The sequence below is a fragment of the Hylaeus volcanicus genome, chromosome 1 (genome assembly GCF_026283585.1).
Source record: "Hylaeus volcanicus isolate JK05 chromosome 1, UHH_iyHylVolc1.0_haploid, whole genome shotgun sequence".
Taxonomy (NCBI): domain Eukaryota; kingdom Metazoa; phylum Arthropoda; class Insecta; order Hymenoptera; family Colletidae; genus Hylaeus; species Hylaeus volcanicus.
The window spans coordinates 7,286,087-7,306,137 of record NC_071976.1 but is presented as its reverse complement, the minus strand read 5'-3'; the positions used below and the strand labels follow the sequence as shown (position 1 = coordinate 7,306,137).

The window sequence follows — 20,051 nt, the reverse complement described above, 5'->3', positions numbered from 1 at the left end:
GCTGCTGCTGCTGCTGCTGCTGCTGCTGCTGCTGCTGCTGCTGCTGCAACGGAGCTGCATTCAAGTGCCAAAGAGCAGAAGGAGAAGAAAACGAGAGAGAAGAGCCTTAGTTCTAGGGGCGCTACTCCTACTCCTGCTCACAATCAGTCTGACCATCATCCAAAAGCCAATGGAGACGCGACTAGCGATAAACCGGAATCTGAACCTGCTCGAAATGAAGTTCAGCAACAGAAAACATCTGATGGTGAGTTTTTTCAATGTTTTATCATTATAAATGTGTTTTATTAGCACAATATTTCATTAATGCATTGACTATTATATGAGTCGCATTTAATAGCATAATGATATGAAATATTTAATTACTAGTATGCAATTGACTAATACTAACAATTATTAAATTATATACAGATAATTGTTTCAACAAAAATCTAAGAGGAACATGAATTAATAAAATAATATAGTAGTCAACGTGTTATGCTATCTATAGTTTAGCTAAATAAGGCTAAATACAGTTTAAAACATTGATTTTTATTTTTATTGGCATAAACATTAAGCAAACATTAATCAAAATTATCATCACTTTGTATGGTGGACTCTTTCAAACATTCGCGCGTTTCAAATGGGAGACTGTTTATAACGTATTAAATATTATGAACATACTTGGTTTAATCAGTGGCATTGAAGAGAAAAAATATCTCTAAACCTACAACCGTTAATATTTGTATGGTTTTATTAGTTTTCGTAGTTTTAGAAATGATTTAAAATTACAATTTTTCTAGGAAGTTTCTAATTTGCACCTTATTAGAAGAACAATTACATATTTTTTGTATATCTTGTATGCCATTTAGAACGTAACGTGACGCATTAAGTACAATCGCTTCAATACCCTCCCCTCCTTTATTTGTAGTCTGAAATTTATTAAGCATATGGTTTGACGTCGGTAACGGTAAACTATTTAGAAACCATTTAACATTATGCAAGAAATATGGGACAGCGTTCACTCTTTATAACCGTTCTATAATATTTGTATTTAAATTTTGTTTTATCAGCAGCCTTTCATGGGTACATATGTACTTTGCAATTAATACATTAACATATTATTTATGTACATTTTGAAACGAACATTCTATGGAGTATTTTTAAACAACGATAAAATAAACAGCTTTTACTTTGTATTATTAATCGATCGGAATATTCAACGTTTAGAAGACTACGTTATAAAGGTTAGAATTCCAGTGTCGATAGTTTTCCTTTCCTTTAGTCGTATCACTGTAGTTTGAACTTTGCTTTCATGATAGCTTCGATAGTCGTTGTCCCTAATTCTCCATATAAGTAATCATGAGCTACGTCAATACAGCTAATATAATTTTTTTAAATCGTTTTCTTTTGTATATTCATTTGTAAATCTGAAATCTTTACTAAACCTGGTATGTACGCTACAAACCTATCCGTGAACATGCCTTTATAAAGCCACGTGTGCACAAGCTTATAAAAGGAGACCGTAACACTAAGTTACGCACGTGCCAATAGAATCGAATAATTCGAAATATTTGTTTTCCTTTTTTTTTTTTGTTTGCAGTACATAGTATCGGTATAGATCGCGCCAGATAGTTATGTCGTTAGTAAGAACAGTAAACATTTGTGACGAGGTGTGTAAGATATTTTTGGAGGATTGCTGTACGATTTATCTTCGATATAACCTATAAATTCCGTAATTTCTATTACACCCCGCAAATATCTCTATTGTGGCACAAGTTCTTCCGAAATAATGCGTTATTCGATGACCTTAAAATTTAAAGTGTTCGTTTCGAGGTTTATTAAATTGTGAACAGTGCGTATCAGTAAATAATTTGATCTTTAAATGAAATATATCGAAGGCATCGTTACATGTTCTTAAAAATAGTATTCAAAGCAATAATCGTTTGATAGAATTTAGTGTGCTATATCCGAATACTTATGTTATTGATACAAACGTAAGGGTATTCAAACAAGTGAAAGAACATCATTTTAAGTGTCTCAAAGTTTTTATTTTAAATTATCGAATTATTTTATTTTCTGGCAAACTAGCATCTTTTAAAAACGGAAGTGAATTGATCTTAATGGTGGTGATATGTGTGAAAATCGTTCTTGTGAATTAGATTTTTTAAACTAAACTTTCATAGTGTAATACAAGTAAAGGCATTCAGTTAATTTTATCGTGTATATTTATCAAAATGGGGAAGAAAAAGAAGGGTAAGTTTATAGTTACTCGTACAATGTTAATTAAACACATTATATTCTATATTTTCATCTATACTAATGTCATAATAGTATGTGAATGATGCTAACAATGTGGAAAAATGCATTCCAGATATTTTCATTGATACAAGTAGTGCAATAATAGGGAAAAGTATGCAAATGTCGAAATCTCAATTTTAGCAATTTTAGTTTCTAAATTGTATTAAGTAAATCATTTCTTCAACCGGTTATTATTTTGCATGTTTGATAATGATATCTAGCTACGTTTACATAAGATAGGGTATCGTGAACAAATTGGGAACTAACCACAAACCAGACATCGTGCAATCTGTCGGAACAGTCGTTTTTAATGTGAACGGGTCTTTTCCCAATGATTGAAACGCAAGGCATAGAAACTCCTTTCAGAGTTTCGTGCCAGACGGTGACATCATCATACGAAAAGGTGCGAAACATGACGAAGCTGCACGAACATTGCCGATCGTGTAGCTGGAGGGAGGTGTCTCGGCTTCTTTCCTCATCGAACAACGAATTTCCTCCAGTAGCCAGCACGTGCTGTGCTAGCCGGGCGTATTTTTACTCCGTTCTGCCCATTTCCCTTTTTTCCTTTTATAACCTTTTTTGTTAGAACTGTACATTCGTCATTATAAATAAGTAAATATTTAAATTCATACTACTTAAAACAAAGTTAATCGTTCTTAACTTACACGTAGCAACGTAACGAATACGCTTATTATATTGCGTCTTACTGCATCCCGTTCCTATAAGATTTTATCTCGCGTTATTCTGAAGAATTTATACACATAACTTTTATTTAATCGCAACGAAGCGCCCTTTACACGCATCGTCCACTTTTCTCTCTCATTGTATAACGTATGTGTTCTACGTTGGACTTGGAACTTATGTATACTGGTTTTAAAAGCTGTATTTTTACTGTACTACGTTTTCTTTTATTTTAAATTATTTTTATTGTGACATAAAGTGATCAAGCGGATGCAACGACGACGACCAAGGACAATCTTAATTCGAAATGTATGTATAAATAATTCCGTTCTTTTTTTAAAAGCGGTTCCTTCCTGGTGGGTGTAACCGGGTATATTCTACCTTTTGTAACGTGGTGCCGACATTTTGTATTCACGGACTTTCGTAAACGTAAAATTCCTTTGAATTAAAAGTGCCTATACAAAGAATGCTTCGAATATTTGCAATAAGAAAAAGGTTTTACGTATCATTTTCATCAGCTGTTCTTCATTTTTTCATTACAAAGTTTTAAATAGTGAAAGAATTTCAAAGGTCGATTCACGCATGTGTTCAAGTATGGCTGCCTCGCGAGTGACTAGATGCATGCTGAATTTCAACATATTTTGTGGTTTAAAGCGTTAATAGTTGCCTCGTAGAACGTTTTATCGGAGCAATGAAACGAAAATATTCGATTACTACGAAATTATCGTTGGAATTTGAAAATCAAGATTAAATATTATCTGCCATGCTCCAGCCACGTGCGTGTAGAGTAATATAACATGAAACTACTTCGTTTTCTTATATATATATATTTAAATCTAGTGAACGTATTTGTCATTAATTAGAGTTTCTTAAAATAATATTTATTTCCAAGCGTGATATATATTTTATTCGTTGTTAATTTTATATATTTACGGTATACAAAGCTGTAGCCATTTTGTGAGCGGTCAGGAAAGAGAAGTACTACTCCATATTTGATCATTAATTTCTATGCACGATGATCGGAGCAACTATTTCCCTGCACTTGAACATTTTTATAACCTTTTAGTTTATATGTTTGATTTCTACAGATTACTTCAGCAATTTGTTTTTCTTTTACATAATAAATTGTTTACGACTATTTTATTTATACCGTATAGCAGAACCCAAGTTAAAGCAAATTAATACAAAAACGTGGAATAAGTGTGTAATAACCAAATGAATTTTTAATAGGTTTTTTTTTGTGTAATCACGTTTAATAGTATTTTTTTTTAAATATAGACTCAAGTGCGATATCGCAGTAGTTACTTTAGATAGTTATTCGACATAAAAGAAGCTAGGAAAGGGGAAAAAAGAAGCTAGGAAAGGGGAAAAAATCAGTTGCCTAGAAATAGAAGCATGGCCATGAGGGAGATTTAGTGGGCGTGTCCGCTCTTTGTTTATCGTTTTTATTTTTATTCGTCGTGTAGTTTCTAGAGTCATAATATTTCCAAGCAAAATTCTGAATTGATTTTCATTACAGATTCATGATTATGAAATTGTAATAGAAAAAGGTGACCCATACTTGTGTGCACGTGTTCCGAAGTGCACGTATTATTTTCAGTGTATGCTTACTAAACAGTTTTTTTCATCTTTATAGCTAAATCACGTTGCTTACTAATTTTGTAAAATAAATTCACCTCTGAAGTTTACTCGTTTTCGTCCTATAAAGATATTTTCATAAATTTTGAATTTGCAGCCTCTTCCCTATTGAGCTTTTAAAATAAATTCGTCTGAGAAAATTACATTTCTCGTCGCGCAAAGACGTTTTTATAAATTTTAAATTCATAGGGTTGAGGGAACTGTGGCTATAGTGAAAATTGTTTGTTCTTCGAGCCATTAAAACGTACAGGGTCACGGTCACGCATGTATGGTGGACTACGTGCATGGTTCGCATGCTGCTGTTAATGCCATTTCACAAGAGCATGCGTCGTGTATGTGCAAAAAATATCTCGAGACTTTCGGCGTCAGTGGTAACCTTGAGCGTTCACCAATCAAGTGAAAGGTTTCTACTGGTTAGAAAAATGATCTCGTTGTGTGTATTCTACAGTGTGTTTCGTTTATCTAGCAAAGTAAATATCTCGTGACACACTGAAGTTACGAAAAAAATTTATTTACAAAAATTGTTCGGTTTGTAGGGTACAATCATATGATGTAATTTTTGTTCGGGCCTGGAATAGTAGGGAGGGGGGATTTAAATATTTTTTTTGTCATGGTCTGATAGCTTTTTTCAAAACGAATTCAACGGTATGTCGCATTATTTAATTTGCTCTTTCCAAACGTTAGAAATTATATTATAAACTTGTAACGTTTTGAGTTGGTAATGGTAGGACATATCGGGTTGCCGCGGCTATTAGCTGTAACACTGTTGTCATTTGTTTTGATGAGTTGTGATATTTGGCTCGAGTCTCGGTTATTTTAGTTGAGAAAGTGCAATACTAGAGATTAGTTCTGTTCGGTGCTTTCGAAATTATTGATTTCCAAAAAAAGTCCTTAACAGTTTAGGAAAAAGCCGAATTAGTTTGTCTGCGTGGTGATAGATATTTATCCTATGCCGAAATGCCTCGGGAATTTCATAGACGGCATCCTTGTCAACTAAATGCCAACAGTGTCAACAATAAGAAACGTTGTTAATTTACTCAAACAATTTCTAATGATATAAACTCTAAGTATTGTATTCATTTTTTTGATAACTTCAGATGCTTCAGGAGACATAAGAAGGTCGATCTTTGTTTATAGTGTTACAGCTAATAGCCGCGGCAACCCGATATGTCCTACCATTACCTACTCAAAACGTTACAAGTTTATAATATAATTTCTAACATTTGAAAAGAGCAAATTAAATAATGTGACGTACCGTTGAATTCGTTTTGAAAAAAGCTATCAGACCATAACAAAAAAAATATTTATATAGTTCCATTTAAAAAACTTATTTTGACTTTGAAATCCCCCCTCCCTACTATTCCAGGCTCGAACAAAAATTACATCATATGATTGTACCCTACAAACCGAACAATTTTTGTAAATAATTTTTTTTCGTAACTTCAGTGCGTCACGAGATATTTACTTTGCTAGATAAACGAAACACACCGTATATACAGTGAGTGCAGAATGTATTCGTACACCGATCAATTTCCCAAAAAACTTTTCTGTGAAATTGTAGTTTCTTAACTACTTTTTTTCTAATCAATGATATCTTACATATTCTCGGAAGTCTCTAAGACAGACAAAGTCCAAACAATATTTACTAGTTACTACAATTTGTGAAATTAACAAAAAAATGCGAAAAGTGAGTGAAAGTATAGAAGCAATAAGTATTTCTACGATTCTTATGACGAACCATTTACAGTGAAGTTTGTAACGTAAACGCATTAGTTTATTGCTCCGTACGAATTAGAAAATATCAAATATCCAGTAAAGTACTTTTAAACAGTTGTCCGAATACTTATTGCTTCAACATTTCTATCGATTAATTGTTTTTTTCTTGGTAATTTCACAACTTACATAAATAGCTATTTTTTTTGTAATCTATCTATTGTAGAGATTTCCTGGAACATGTAGAATGTCATTGTTTATAAAAAATAAATTAATAAATTACAGTTTTACACAGTTTTTTTGGAAATTGATCGGTGTACGAATACTTTCTACACACACTGTACGTGTATAACATAGAATATCGTATCGTTATGATTATTTTCAATTTGACAAGTAGATCAACCGATAGTTTGCAAAAGATCATAAATAGTATAAATTTGCAATATTCTATTATTAGGAAATCTTGAACTTCTACACAATTAAGATTAAGGGGAAGTCTACCTTAAAAATGCATATTTGTGAATTTTTTTTTTGTTTTTGAAGAACGACAAATTTGTTGGCACTAAATTGTATGGCACCTGAAAAAACGTTTCTTAGTACATGTCTTGCAATTTTTATATTTAAAAGTATCTTCGATTAACAATATTGCGACGATGTTGTTTTTCTCATGAGTATTCCGAGGTGATTACTCTATCTCAGAGCTGGGTTATCAGAAATTAAAAAAAACAAGCATTTTTTAATAGTATATTCAATTATCTAAATGCTATCGAGTCGTATTTTTATAATAAATCATTATTTTTAGCTCTAAAGATCGCCCATTTTGTTAATACCCGCAACTTTGTTAATTTAAGATATTTTGAAATAAAAAATTGCTACACGTACACTAACAAACATTGTTTTTTTTTTTTTAATACTCTAAACCTTGTTACAAGAAAATGTTTCGTTTGAAAAAAAAAAATATCACAAACATGCACCTTTGGGCTCTAATAAGTTTCCCCGCTTAAAGTACTGTTGAATGATGAAACGCATTAAAAATGCCCCAAATAGAAATCACTAATCTTGATTAACATTTTAAAAATACCGAAAAATGTGAATATGAAATGCAATTATAAAAACAGTTTCGTTGCATCAGTTTGATTTTTTCCGTATCACTGATAATATTCGAAAATCAACCAAAAAAAAAAGCATGTTAAACTTCTATCACGCTGTATTTAAAATTGATATTGCTCGAATATCTCTAGTTTTCTCAATCTAAGCAACAGTAAGAACACAGACAATATCGCGTACACGTTTAGTGATCATTCAATGTACTTTTCAGATTGTTACCTCGACCTGCTTTTATCAAATGTTACTCAAGCTACTTTCATGCATCAAATTAGCTGGTGTCTCATAGCGAATTACAGTATTTCCTTGAAAGATGTTCGAGACTCGAAACTAGCAGTGAACTAAACGTTTCTTTTATCTCACCCGCATAGTTCCATAAGAAGGGTAGAAAGAACAGAAAGTGATTATATCAATGAATGAAAGGTATTTTCTAAAAATACTTAAAATCATTTACTAAATGAAAATTAAAATTTAATGTTAATCATTTAATGTTTAAGCATTTCTATACAGCTAAAGCACTGTCAGTAGATTAACAACATTTTTGAAAGTGTATCTAATCAGTAGTTAACAATCTAATCAAGATTCATATATCAGAATTTAGATATCTAATCAGGATTTAATTAAAGAAAGAAGGTATTTTTTTTTTTTTTTTAATTTTAATTTCACATAACAAATAATTCTGAAACAGCGATTAAGATTTCCCTAATGATTTCGTACTTTGTTGTTTCATTTTCATCGGATAGTACAGTTCAATAACGGCAAAACGATAGACAGTAAAAACGGAAACAGACTGTTTTAAATAGCTTTCAGGAGTATAATACGTATCTACCTTAAAAGTCTTTGCAACCAAAATTTTGAAACAGCTTGTTTCAAACATATATTAAAACCATAAATAAGTGTGCAAAGTTAGAAAGGATATTTGAACAAAAACCATGGGCTGTGCATATTATTAATTTTCGACAAAATGGATTGCTTTGTTACATAATATACTTTTATTAGCATACATACGAAAAAAGATGTTGATCCTCTTGTCCTCGTATATTCATCTACTTTAGTAAAAACTTCATTGTTAAACAATGCGTTTCCAATCGACTCTTAACCAATTTTTTCGAGACAAATACCCCAATGTGCGTCGACTCAAGTCGCTGGCAGCTGAGAAAACAAGCCCAGCTGGTTAAACTTATTCCCATTGTCCTCCCCGAGTGCTCTGCCTTAGTTCAAGCAGTTCCTACTAAAAGTTCGGTACCTGTGTTTCGTGTATCGATAATTATCCGCCTTGATTTTCGAACGTTACGTGAGGTACTACATTAGAACCTTAATTATTGCAGGAAATCAAGGCTGAAAACTGCAGTAATCGAGGTCATCCCCACTATTACCCTCAACCTTACTTATTGCTTCCAAACCATCCCCTTCACTTTGTCGACAACATGTAATGGTTGAAGCTCTCATGCAATAATCGAGGTTTTACTGTACTACACTACAGGTACGCGGAAGCTAAAAGGCTTTCGATTGGTGGTCAATTGGAAAACCTTGCACATGTGCTAGTATGGATATACAGTTGGTGTAGAAAGTATTCGTACACCATACATTCATCATTTACAAACAAATTTAATCTTTAGTTTTTATTATAAAACACTTCACTTGTTTATATAGAATTAATTTTTATATAAATTAACTTACCCCTACGATTTTTCACATGAAACCAGGAAAGAAATATTATCGCAATAAACCTTCCGCTTACAACAATTGTTGAACCGGTATTAGCATGTTGAAAGTTGCCAACATAAGTGCATACATTTGTAACATTGGATGAATATATTACCAACTACTTTACGTAAATAAGACGAAATATAAACCTATACACATGCAGCTATTGCAAAATTTCGAGGTGGGATTAAAAATGTCCCACCATGCATTACGGTCCATCAAAAAGGTGGGACACTTTTAATCCCACCGTGCCCCAAAGAGTTCAAGAAGGAAATTCGGTGTAATTTTACTGTAGGTGTAATTGCTTTCATGATTCCAAGTACAGTGGGTGTAGAAAGTATTCGTACACTGATAAATTTCTAAAAATACTATGTAAAATTGTAATTTACATACATTAACTTATTTTTGATAAACAATGACATTCTACATATTCTCGGAAATCTCTGGAATAGATAGATTACAAAAAAAATAGCTATTTATGTAAGTTGCGAAATTAACAAGAAAAAAAAAACAATTAATCGATAGAAATGTTGAAGCAATAAGTATTCGGACAACTGTTTAAAAGTACTTTACTGGATATTTGATGTTTTCTAATTGGTACGGAGCAATAAACTAATGCGTTTACGTTACAAACTTCACTGTAAATGGTTCGTCATAAGAATCGTAGAAATATTTATTGCTTCTATACTTTCACTCACTTTTCGCATTTTTTTGTTAATTTTACAAATTATATTAAGTAGTAAATATTGTTTGGACTATATCTATCTTAGAGACTTCCGAGAATATGTAAAATATCATTGATTAGAAAAAAAGTAGTTAAGAAACTACAATTTCACAGAAAAGTTTTTTGGGTAATTGATCGGTGTACGAATACATTCTACACCCACTGTAATTAATTGAACCAAGAGTACCACACGGGTGCATTTTTCTCAACTGTCTATGATACTTAACACTTTATGTACCAGCAGCCGATTCGTAGCTTTTTTAATTCCAGCGTTTAGCTTCTGGAATTTATTCACTGTGTTGTTGGTTGTCTACTTGCAATGCTCAATTTGAAGAACGAACGAAGAATATTACGTGTTCTTCGTGATTTTGAATTACAGATTAATCTTATCTTAATTTTTTCTTAATTTTGAGAATATTTTAGGTATGTTTTATAGTATTAGGTTGTCCCAAAAGTTTCTTTCGCGAGTTGCACTCAATTATTTTATGTGGTCGTGTTTATATAAATAGACAATCTAATTTCATAGATATTCATGTTGTAACAGTAATGGAGCAAAATGAATCGTGCACAATTCAGTAATGCAACATAAAACATAAAATATTGTGCATGTATTACTTATTAATAAAGCGTAAGAAACTTTTGGGACAACCTAATACATTTGGTAATTTTTTCAATTCACTTCACGTAGAAATCTTTGAAATATCGCGCTTTCTTTTGTTTTTATGTGTATTTAAAAATATACTTAAAATATTCTCAAAGTTATATAAAACCATTACATAAATTCTTCTCTGTAAACAAAAATATCCCACGACATACTTAATACTTGGGCTCCTAATCTGGTTTCTGCTCTTGAGGGTCGAAGTGCGTGCCTTATCGCTTTCAGGCATCGGACCTCGCATCTATAATAGGCGAAGGTTCGTTTACTCCAAGCAGCTCCTACTGATATTCCAGTTTTCGGGAAAGCAACATCTTTCAAGGACACAGTATATATTTTGTTAGAAATTGCTATTAAAACATAAATTTTCCGCCTACTTAGAAATTATACTGTTATATTAAAGTGACGTGAATATTCTTATTTAAGTCGCTTTACATTATATTAAATACTTGCGTTTATTAAAAATTTCCGTTTATATCGCAATAGTATTATTTCTCAATTTTTGTTTATGTTTGTTACATATTTTAAATTTAGACATGATCTTGGAACAAAAATGATTCAATTATTAAATAACTGATTACTTAACATTGAAATTGAAAGATATAGTTGTAGTTCAAAGACATAGTTGATTTATCCTAACAAATATTTTATTAAAATCAAAATTGAAAGATACAGTTATAGTTTAAAGATATAGTTAATTCAGCCTAACAAATATTTAATTCTAACACCGTACCTATTATATTCCAAAACATTTCGACTCAGGCTGTTGGCTGTATTAGCACAATTATTCTTACATTTTCATTGCGTATTCAGATTTTCACCTACTTTCTTTATTTAAATGTTCGTCAGTTATTTCTGAGCACAATCAGTGTTTCCAAAAATGTAGACCACCGGGGGTTCCCGAACGCAGTGGTGGCCCGTGACTTGTAAGAAGAAAAAAAACGAGGAGCATATTATATATAGTGAAATGAAAAGGACTGCTTCTCGTACTATATTATTTTTATTAAAAGCAGCAACCAATAAGTCTTCTGTCATCAGTAATATCGCAGGAATTAAACATATAGCAGGAAATTAAAAACCGTAAAAGTTTGAAATATCAGAAATTATAAACTAACATTTTCTACAGATTTATCAGCATTATGTAGGGGACTTTTAATTTAATCTTCTCTTATTCGGTTTCTACTAAAGCTGATAAAAGTTCAATGCATTGGGTTAATCAATTTTAATAAAAATCTTTTCTGATAGTAAAGTAAGAGAAATTCTTTAGTACTATTCAATACAAAAAAAGTTAATTATTAAATACTGTTCAACAAATTTCCAAAAGACCCATTTTGCCCGTTTTGTCGTTGAGTAATTTATTTATATACAAGGTGTTCCAAAAATGTTATAACACCTTGAAAGAGGTGGTTCGGGAGGTGATTTGAAACAACTTTTTCCTTAGCGAAAATGTTGTCCGAGGTTTCGTTATGAGAGATATTAAGCGAAAACCCCGACCAATCAGAGTGCGAGTATGCCGGTTGAGCGTAGGCTACGTGCTAGGCGGCCGCGCTCATGCGCTACCGCGAGCGCTCCATCGGCATACTCGCGCTCTGATTGGTTAGTGTTTTCCATTAATATCTCCTCAACGAAGACTCGGACAACATCTTCGCTAAGGAAAAAGTTGTTTCAAATCACCTCCCGAACCACCTCTTTCAATGTGTTACAACATTTTTGGGACACCCTGTATGAAACTACACTCGTACAGCGATTGTTACAAATTTATTAGAGTAGACCCCTCCCTCTTCTGTCCTTAGTAAAATGTATTAATTTCTAAAAATTCTCATTGTACCACAAACATTGAATTCACAATATCTCTAAATTCGTTGAAAAGAATCACTTGGATCAAGTAATAATCTGAATTTTTCCAAATTCTGATGGTTGCTTATGGTCACTTCGATTAATGGAGCTTGCGTCAGGTTAGGTTGTCAGGAAAATCACTAATGCGCGTGCTCCGTCGCGCAACCGGCGAACAGAACTAATTTAAGAAATCCTGTGTCGTGCCTGTCGGTTTGCACCAGTTCACAGGTTAAAATAGATGCGTGAAAGTCGTACGAGGAGCTTCCGAGGATAATTTTTTTTTTTCTTTTCAAAGTATCGACACAGTTCCGTCGAAACGTTTGGCAAAGTTTCTGGAGCATTCGTCGTTCGGAATCGATTAAACGCTTTTCCATTTTAGCATTCTGCGCGAGGAATTTTAATACTATTTTTTTCGGCATACTCCCTTCCTTTGTGCGGTGTTTATTCATCGAGGAAAGAAAACGAAAATGCTACCTTCATCGTTGCACATTGTTTCATCCGCGAACGTGGTTCTATGTAGCCCAGCTTTGGCAAGCTTTTGGCAGGTTTATAAATAAATACTGATTCAGTGCAGCAGCACCACAGGCCGTTGAAACTCGAGCTGCACAAAGAGTTTTTCGTTGCGAGAATATGACTTGTAATATGCGATATGGTTCTGATATGGAAAGGACAGGCACAGAGTCGTTGGAACACGTGTAAATAACAGTGCGCGCACAACTTCGAAACTGTGAAAATGGGTGACCGCAGAATTAATGGAAACGCTCGTGTCAGCAGTAGTTCCCGTTCGAGGAGTCGTAGTCGACGGGGCACCAGGGACCATGGTACATATTCAATTGTATCTTTTGAAAACTACTTGTAACGGCTGATAACACGTATTGGAAAATTGGAAGATAAAAACGATCGCCTTCGATTACCGTACCTTCACCTCGAGTGTTAGCACACATCGTGTAGATCGTTTACTATTTCGTTTGATTTCTCGCAATTAATCTATATTTTTCATTATACAATTTTTCGTCAAAACTTGCAGATACTAACGACTTTCCATTCGTCCCGAACGTTTCCTTGTAATCGTACAAACAAGGTTGGATTCTTGGTTAATGTTTGCTAGAAAATTAAGAAATATCTTACATAATATAATTTTCATGTTTTTGGTGAATTGAAGTCTCAGCTTTTGGGCTGTTTCTTTAAACGGAGATACGTTCGAAGACGTAATAGCATTTAATATGTTTCGTTCTGACAGTTGTGAGTGCATTTTTTCCCCAATCTGATTACAAAGAAAGTAAACTTCCTCGAAGACATGTTATACTAATAAATACTCTATAGTAATGCAGTCGATTTCTGCAACTGTATCTCCTGTAAATTTGTGTACATATTGATAATTTTTTATTTTTTTTTTTAAAGTGAAATGTCACAGTACATTTTGTACTGTGATCTGTTACTATAATTATCCTTGGCTTGTAGCCGAAATACTCACTTTTCTTTACAGCTTGCACCTCTCTGTAATAATATTAGCGTAATGATTATTTTGTACAACCATTCGTATGTATTAACAAATACACGATTGTCATATTTTTTATTGGTGGCTTATGTTTTACAGGTAAAGCCATGCAGAAGCAGAAGAGCAAAAACAAACTCAAGCCACGTGATCTTAATCGTAAAGGAGCGGAAAAAGAAGGTACAGATATGGATGCTTTCGTGAACACCGTACCGCCGGTGAAAACCGAGACGAAACAAGATAATAAAGATCCACCAGCGCCAAAAGATAGCAACAAGGAAGCAAGCCGAGACATAACGAAAGACATTAAAGAGAAAGACAATTATGAATCGAAAAAGGAGAAAGAAGTTACTTCTGTTCATCCGAAGACGGAGAAACATGTGGCTCCTCCGACACCAGAAATTCCTCAAGAAAACACTGTTACGCAAACAACTGTCATAGAAAAACTGTCGAGTAATAAGGAAACTGTAAAGGAAGCCTCCCCCAAAATAGAGGATAATAATAAGACAAATCTGTGTAATGCGCAAGCAAAATCAGTTCCTAATGATGTTGTTGATCATGTACAAGTTAGGGACGAAACTGACTTGGAGGCAATAGTAGCACAAAAGAACGAAGAAAATTCGAAGGTATCGGCAATTCGAACGCCTAACGAAGAAAAGCAGCCAGTAGCACATCCGGTTATAGAAAAATCAAATGAAGCCGAACCTCCAGCTCAAACAGAGACACCGGTTACGAATCAGATAACACTCAAATACAAATATAACGATGATCAATGGAGTCCCTTAAATAAAAGTGGTAAAAAGATTTATGATCGCGAATTTTTAATAAACTTGAAGAACGACCCTAACAGCAAAATCAAACCATCGAATTTGCCCGACTTAGACGTTGTCTTGAAAGATAGTTCAAAGGTATTGTATAAATATACATTTCACTTGTTGTACATTTGTGGATTAGTATTATTATGCATTTTATTACGATTTCCATAGGCACGAACTACCATCGACATGAGACAATTTAAAGATTCAAACATGAATAGGCATGACATGCTGTTCCCTGGATTCATAAAACCAAATCTAAATCCACGAGTGGTAAGTCAAAATAAACCAAACACGCAAATTCCATGTTTACGCGAATGATTCACGAATGATGTTACATTATAAATGAAAGTAGTGGACTGAAATACTTTGAAAGAGAATTTTATTCTGATAATTATATTTCGTTTAATATCAGGTTTTCGTGAATGTTTACATCTTAATACAAAACATATTTATCTTTTTTAGCTACCAACGAATCGTACTAAGAGTCATTCAGGAAGATCATCGAAGCCAACGAAACCAAACGTTATTCACCTGTCGTTGTCCCTCAGGGAAGATGTAAAATTAAGAGAGGCAGAAAATGCATGGAGACCAACAAGATTAAAAAAAACTACTCTTACCGAAGAAGAAACAAAGTCAGAAGCTCTTTACAAGAGAGTTAGAAGCGTATTGAATAAACTAACGCCCGAGAAATTTGATACTTTAGTTGATCAAGTGCGTGCACTGCCTATTGATACACCAGAACGTTTGCAAGGCGTTATCAATTTAGTCTTCGAAAAGGTAAACTGAATCATATGTCTATATAATCGATTATTCACTTTGGCATTTCCATGTAATTACGTAATTATAAAAGTACATAATTTTCAGGCTGTTGATGAACCAAGTTTCTCTGTAGCATATGCTTTGATGTGTAAAGAACTTGCAATGATGGAAGTGTCAGGGTCAGAGAAAGAAACTGACCAACAAGAATTCATTTTCAGGAAGCTTATTGTTACTCGTTGCCAAAATGAATTTGAAAAAAATTCAGTAAACGAAGAGGCAAGGATTTCGAAACTTAAAGAAATTGAAGAATGTACAGATCCTGTAAGTTTCCTGTGCAATATAGAGTTAGGTATAATACAGTTTCTTACATTTGTATTGTAATTTTTATTACATTAATTATTAGGATAAGAAGAAAATTTTACAACTAGAACTTGAAGAGGAAGAACGTCGAATACGTATCAAATCAGTAGGAAACATACGGTTTGTAACTATTTTTTACGAAGTATGTACAGCTTGAAATTTGTATATTACATTATTTTATGTCAATCATAGATTTATTGGTGAATTGTACAAACAAGGAATGTTAACAACTATGATCATGCGTCGTTGCGTAAAACAGTTACTAGATCAAAGCGATGAAGATAGTCTCGAATGTTTGTGCAAGTTGTTAACAACGATTGGAAAAGATTTGGAAATGAAAGGACCTGTAGAAGTAAGCTTGTTTTTCATAATCGACGTATGCATACATTGTTCGTGTCTTGCATATATTTACAACATATTGTTTGTTCGGAATTAAAGAATTAAAATGTAAAAATCATTTGATCACAATGCTATTACTGTTAATGAGATTAATGGTTACGTGTAAACAATATTAATATCTTTATACTAAAATTAAAGTATGATTTAGTCAATGATTTTTTACATTATTTTCTTCTTTGTTCATTAGGAAATGCAAGATTATTTCAGTAAAATGCAAGATATTATTTCACGACGAGCACAAGGGAAAATTAGTTCTAGAATTCGTTTTATGCTGCAAGATGTCATAGATTTAAGAGCGAATAGATGGGTTTCGAGAAGGAATGACAGTACTCCTAAAACAATAGATCAAATTCAAAAGGAAGCAGAGTCTGAAAGAGTCTTAGATAGCCAATTGAGTAATACTCCTCTGAATACTCCTCGAAAGGATGAACGTACCAGTGATAGAAAAAGAAATCGTAAGTATCATCTCATTGCAATGTTAAACATTTTTAAGTCCTATATTTAGAATCGTAAATTGTTTCTTTGCAAACAAGATATATCGCTAATGTTAAAATATGATGATCTTTACATTCGTCTTGCCAGACTGGAGTTTCTGACAAAAGTGATTGTTTAATGTGCTCTGATAATATAATTTGAACTTGGATATTTGTTTTTTATATTTTAATATTTTATACAAGTAAAAGTGTATTTACTTAAGGAACGGTACTTTTTGATGCAGGCGGTGTTGGTCCAACTGATGATGCTGGTTGGAGTCAACCGGTTGTAAGAACAAGACAACCATATTCTGTTGAAACAGCAAAACTGAAACATAAACCCGTAAGTAATTTTAATACTTTTTAAATTTTTGATTACATCCTAAAGTTTTTAGTTAATATAAAAAATTAATATTAAGTAATTATTACTCTGCATATGAGATATTTCACTAATATCGAAGCATGATGATCTACACATGTCTTGCCAGACTGGAGTTTCTGACAAAAATGATTGCATAATGTGTTCTGATAATATGATAATGTACATCTATTTTTTATGCTATATCTCGAGACTATAACTCGAGTTTTGCTTTTTAATATTAAGTATTCTTTCTTATCTAGCCTCCAATGGACGATATGCAATTAGGAAGTAGAAACACGTACTTGTGGAAACAACCTCTGAATTCTGGTTCAAAGGCAATGAGTTCTTCAAATAAATTTGCATGCTTAGGAAATGTGACCTCCTTAGATCAAGATAAGAGGGTGATGGCACCACAACTCTTTGGGTAAATTTTTGATATACCTTTTCATTTTGTTTTTCATTATTTAATATATGATAAAATTACTCTATGAAATGTTTTACCAAGATATATAAATATCATTTACATCCCTAAGTAACGAATTTTTAATGTCTTTACACTAGATCAAGATCCACTGGTCCTAGAGAATATGGTCGGGACTACAAATCTTCTTACGGTAGGTATAATATAATTCATATAATTAATTACTCAATTAATATCATAAAAGAAAGTTAAAAGAAAGGCTATTATTAACCATGATGAACAAATTTTCATTTTTGAAAAGTAAAACTTAATGTTGTTTGCCAAAAGGATTCTGATATTTTCAGTACTAAATACTTTTAAATTAAGTGGTATCGTTTTAATATAGGGAAGTTGTAAATTTTCAATGTTACAGATGGCAGAGGTTCGCGCAATGGTAGTCATCAATTAAGCAGTTCATCATCGAGTAGAGAAAGCTCGTCAATAGATAATACACAAAGTCAAAGTGTTTCTTTGCCACCAACGTTAAAATCCTCACAATCTACTCCTAGTAGTCATAGTAAACCTTTAACAAAAGAGGAATTTAAGCAAGTTTTCGAGAAGATACTTATAGAGTATCTAAAAAATACCGACATTGAAGTGAGTTTATATTACATTATTATTTACATGCATGTACCTATATATACATATATACTTTTTAATATGTACAATTATAATTCTTAAACAAACTCGGCAGTAAACATATTAATTGAATAAGTAGAACAATCGAAAACAATGGCACACTCCTTAGATCCATCTCTGATCTATAAGAGATGTTTGAGTCATTGGTGTGCTATATTACGATACCTTTTTTTTGGTTTTTTCACAAACAGGTTTATAATTCAGCAATTGGCCTGATTTTATATGAATCGCTGTTTGTATGACCAACGAAAAGACAAATTAATATTGTAAAAATTAATGCAATTTTATAATAAACATTGTATTTACATACAAGTCATTTTATGAAACTGAATCATTTTACAGAAAGCTGCATCGGCTATTCAACAAAACTTCGAAAATACATTACCAAAATTCGTACTTGAGTTGGTCAATTACGGTTTTGAAAAATCACCTACTGACAGAATGTATGTGTCGCAGCTTATTTCGCATTTAATCAGTCAGAACATTATGTCTTTGCAACAGTTTAGATCCGGGTAAGTTAGAATTTTTTACTATATAATATAATTATAGTCACAGTGTTGAACGTAGCTCCGAAATGATCAAATGAAATAAAATATTTTGATTAAGTAATTTTTGTTTTAAATTGATATAAAGAAAAAGAAAAAATGATGAAAATTTTAATCTGATAAAACAATATTTGTGCTGAACGTTATATTATAAGCCAAAAGGATACTGAATAAAATCTTACTACAAAAAAGTTAAAGATTTGTCTCTTTTAGAAAAACTAAATGTAATTAATTTTTTAGGTTCATTGAAATATTGGAAGATGTCGAGGACCTTTCACTCGATATACCTAAACTCTGGTTGTATCTGGTGGAAATATTGTGTAAGTGAATACTCTTAAAAAAGTTATATTTTATTAATTTTTAGTATGCAATGTTGTAAGAAATATTTGTTTATGTTAAAAACAATTTTGCTATACATGATGACTCTTCTTCGCCATAGAGATTTTCCATGCGGGTTCTTGCTCAACAGGCCTGATAATAGAAACAAAAAATTTTCTATGACCATTAAGAAAAATGTTGGTACTATTTTATGGTACTTTCTGTTTGCAGCCCATCCATTAGAAACTGAAGTAATCCCTCTATCAGAATTGAAACCTGTATTTGATAATTTAAGAGGTCGAGGATATGTAGGCAGATTTCTTGGGGAATTGTTACCAAAACTATCCCAAAATAAAGGGTCTAAATGGACCGCAGAAAAATGGGACCAAAGTGGACTTCAATTGAACACTATAATTGATCCAAAATGTGAAGATGCTAACAAAATTATCGAAGACTATGTAAGATTATATAAATATGATTTGTTGGAATGTTTATTCCGAGTAAGAAAAGATAATGATATTGTAAATCATTTTCAGAAGTTAGAGTTCTGCACTGGTGATTGCAATAGTGCCAAAAGCTCAACTAATAATCAACTCACGTTACAACATATTCAAACTGAACTTAAAAGACTCATGAAGGAAAGTAATTTTGATGTGATTTGTGATTGGATAATTGTAAGTATTTCTGACCCAATTTTGTATACTTTGCAAACAATAGTAAATAATTAATTTCATTTGTTGATTGTTGTAGGCGAATGTAGGTAACCGAGTCAAGGAACCAGAATTTATTCGAGTATTAACGACTGCCATTTTAGAGACGTCCATGAGTATGTATGGATAATGACTGTTATGTATCGTATGTTATGTTTTGTTAAGATGTCTAATTATATATTATTTTTCCTTTTTCTATTGTTAGAGTTTGGCAATAACAAGTTGCATCTTAAAACTGAGATTCTTACTAATTTACAACAGTTGATTCGTCGGTTCGTTGATGCAAATGAGTCCCTAGAATTACAGTGTCTTTACGCGATTCAACTTCATTTGCATAAAATACAATATCCACCCGGTAAGATACGAAAGTACAAACTTT

The 20,051-nt window shown here is 32.5% G+C and overlaps 1 protein-coding gene and 1 non-coding gene across 2 annotated transcripts in view; both read left to right on the top strand.

Moving 5' to 3' along the window:
- Window positions 1-20,051, top strand: part of LOC128874537 (eukaryotic translation initiation factor 4 gamma 3-like) — a 33,801-nt gene that overhangs the window by 12,277 nt on the left and 1,473 nt on the right. Inside the window, exons 8-25 of the mRNA XM_054119359.1 lie at window positions 36-244; window positions 13,933-14,738; window positions 14,817-14,918; window positions 15,111-15,425; window positions 15,513-15,728; window positions 15,811-15,887; window positions 15,960-16,119; window positions 16,354-16,621; window positions 16,885-16,982; window positions 17,261-17,424; window positions 17,562-17,614; window positions 17,834-18,057; window positions 18,442-18,611; window positions 18,885-18,964; window positions 19,194-19,420; window positions 19,499-19,636; window positions 19,713-19,788; window positions 19,878-20,027. Of these exons, the coding sequence (XP_053975334.1) occupies window positions 36-244; window positions 13,933-14,738; window positions 14,817-14,918; window positions 15,111-15,425; window positions 15,513-15,728; window positions 15,811-15,887; window positions 15,960-16,119; window positions 16,354-16,621; window positions 16,885-16,982; window positions 17,261-17,424; window positions 17,562-17,614; window positions 17,834-18,057; window positions 18,442-18,611; window positions 18,885-18,964; window positions 19,194-19,420; window positions 19,499-19,636; window positions 19,713-19,788; window positions 19,878-20,027 (3,533 nt within the window). The remainder of the gene's footprint in view (window positions 1-35; window positions 245-13,932; window positions 14,739-14,816; window positions 14,919-15,110; window positions 15,426-15,512; window positions 15,729-15,810; window positions 15,888-15,959; window positions 16,120-16,353; window positions 16,622-16,884; window positions 16,983-17,260; window positions 17,425-17,561; window positions 17,615-17,833; window positions 18,058-18,441; window positions 18,612-18,884; window positions 18,965-19,193; window positions 19,421-19,498; window positions 19,637-19,712; window positions 19,789-19,877; window positions 20,028-20,051) is intronic.
- LOC128884656 (small nucleolar RNA SNORA53) lies at window positions 18,195-18,357 on the top strand. Its single transcript, XR_008459431.1, has one exon. It is a non-coding gene; the product is annotated as a small nucleolar RNA SNORA53 (small nucleolar RNA).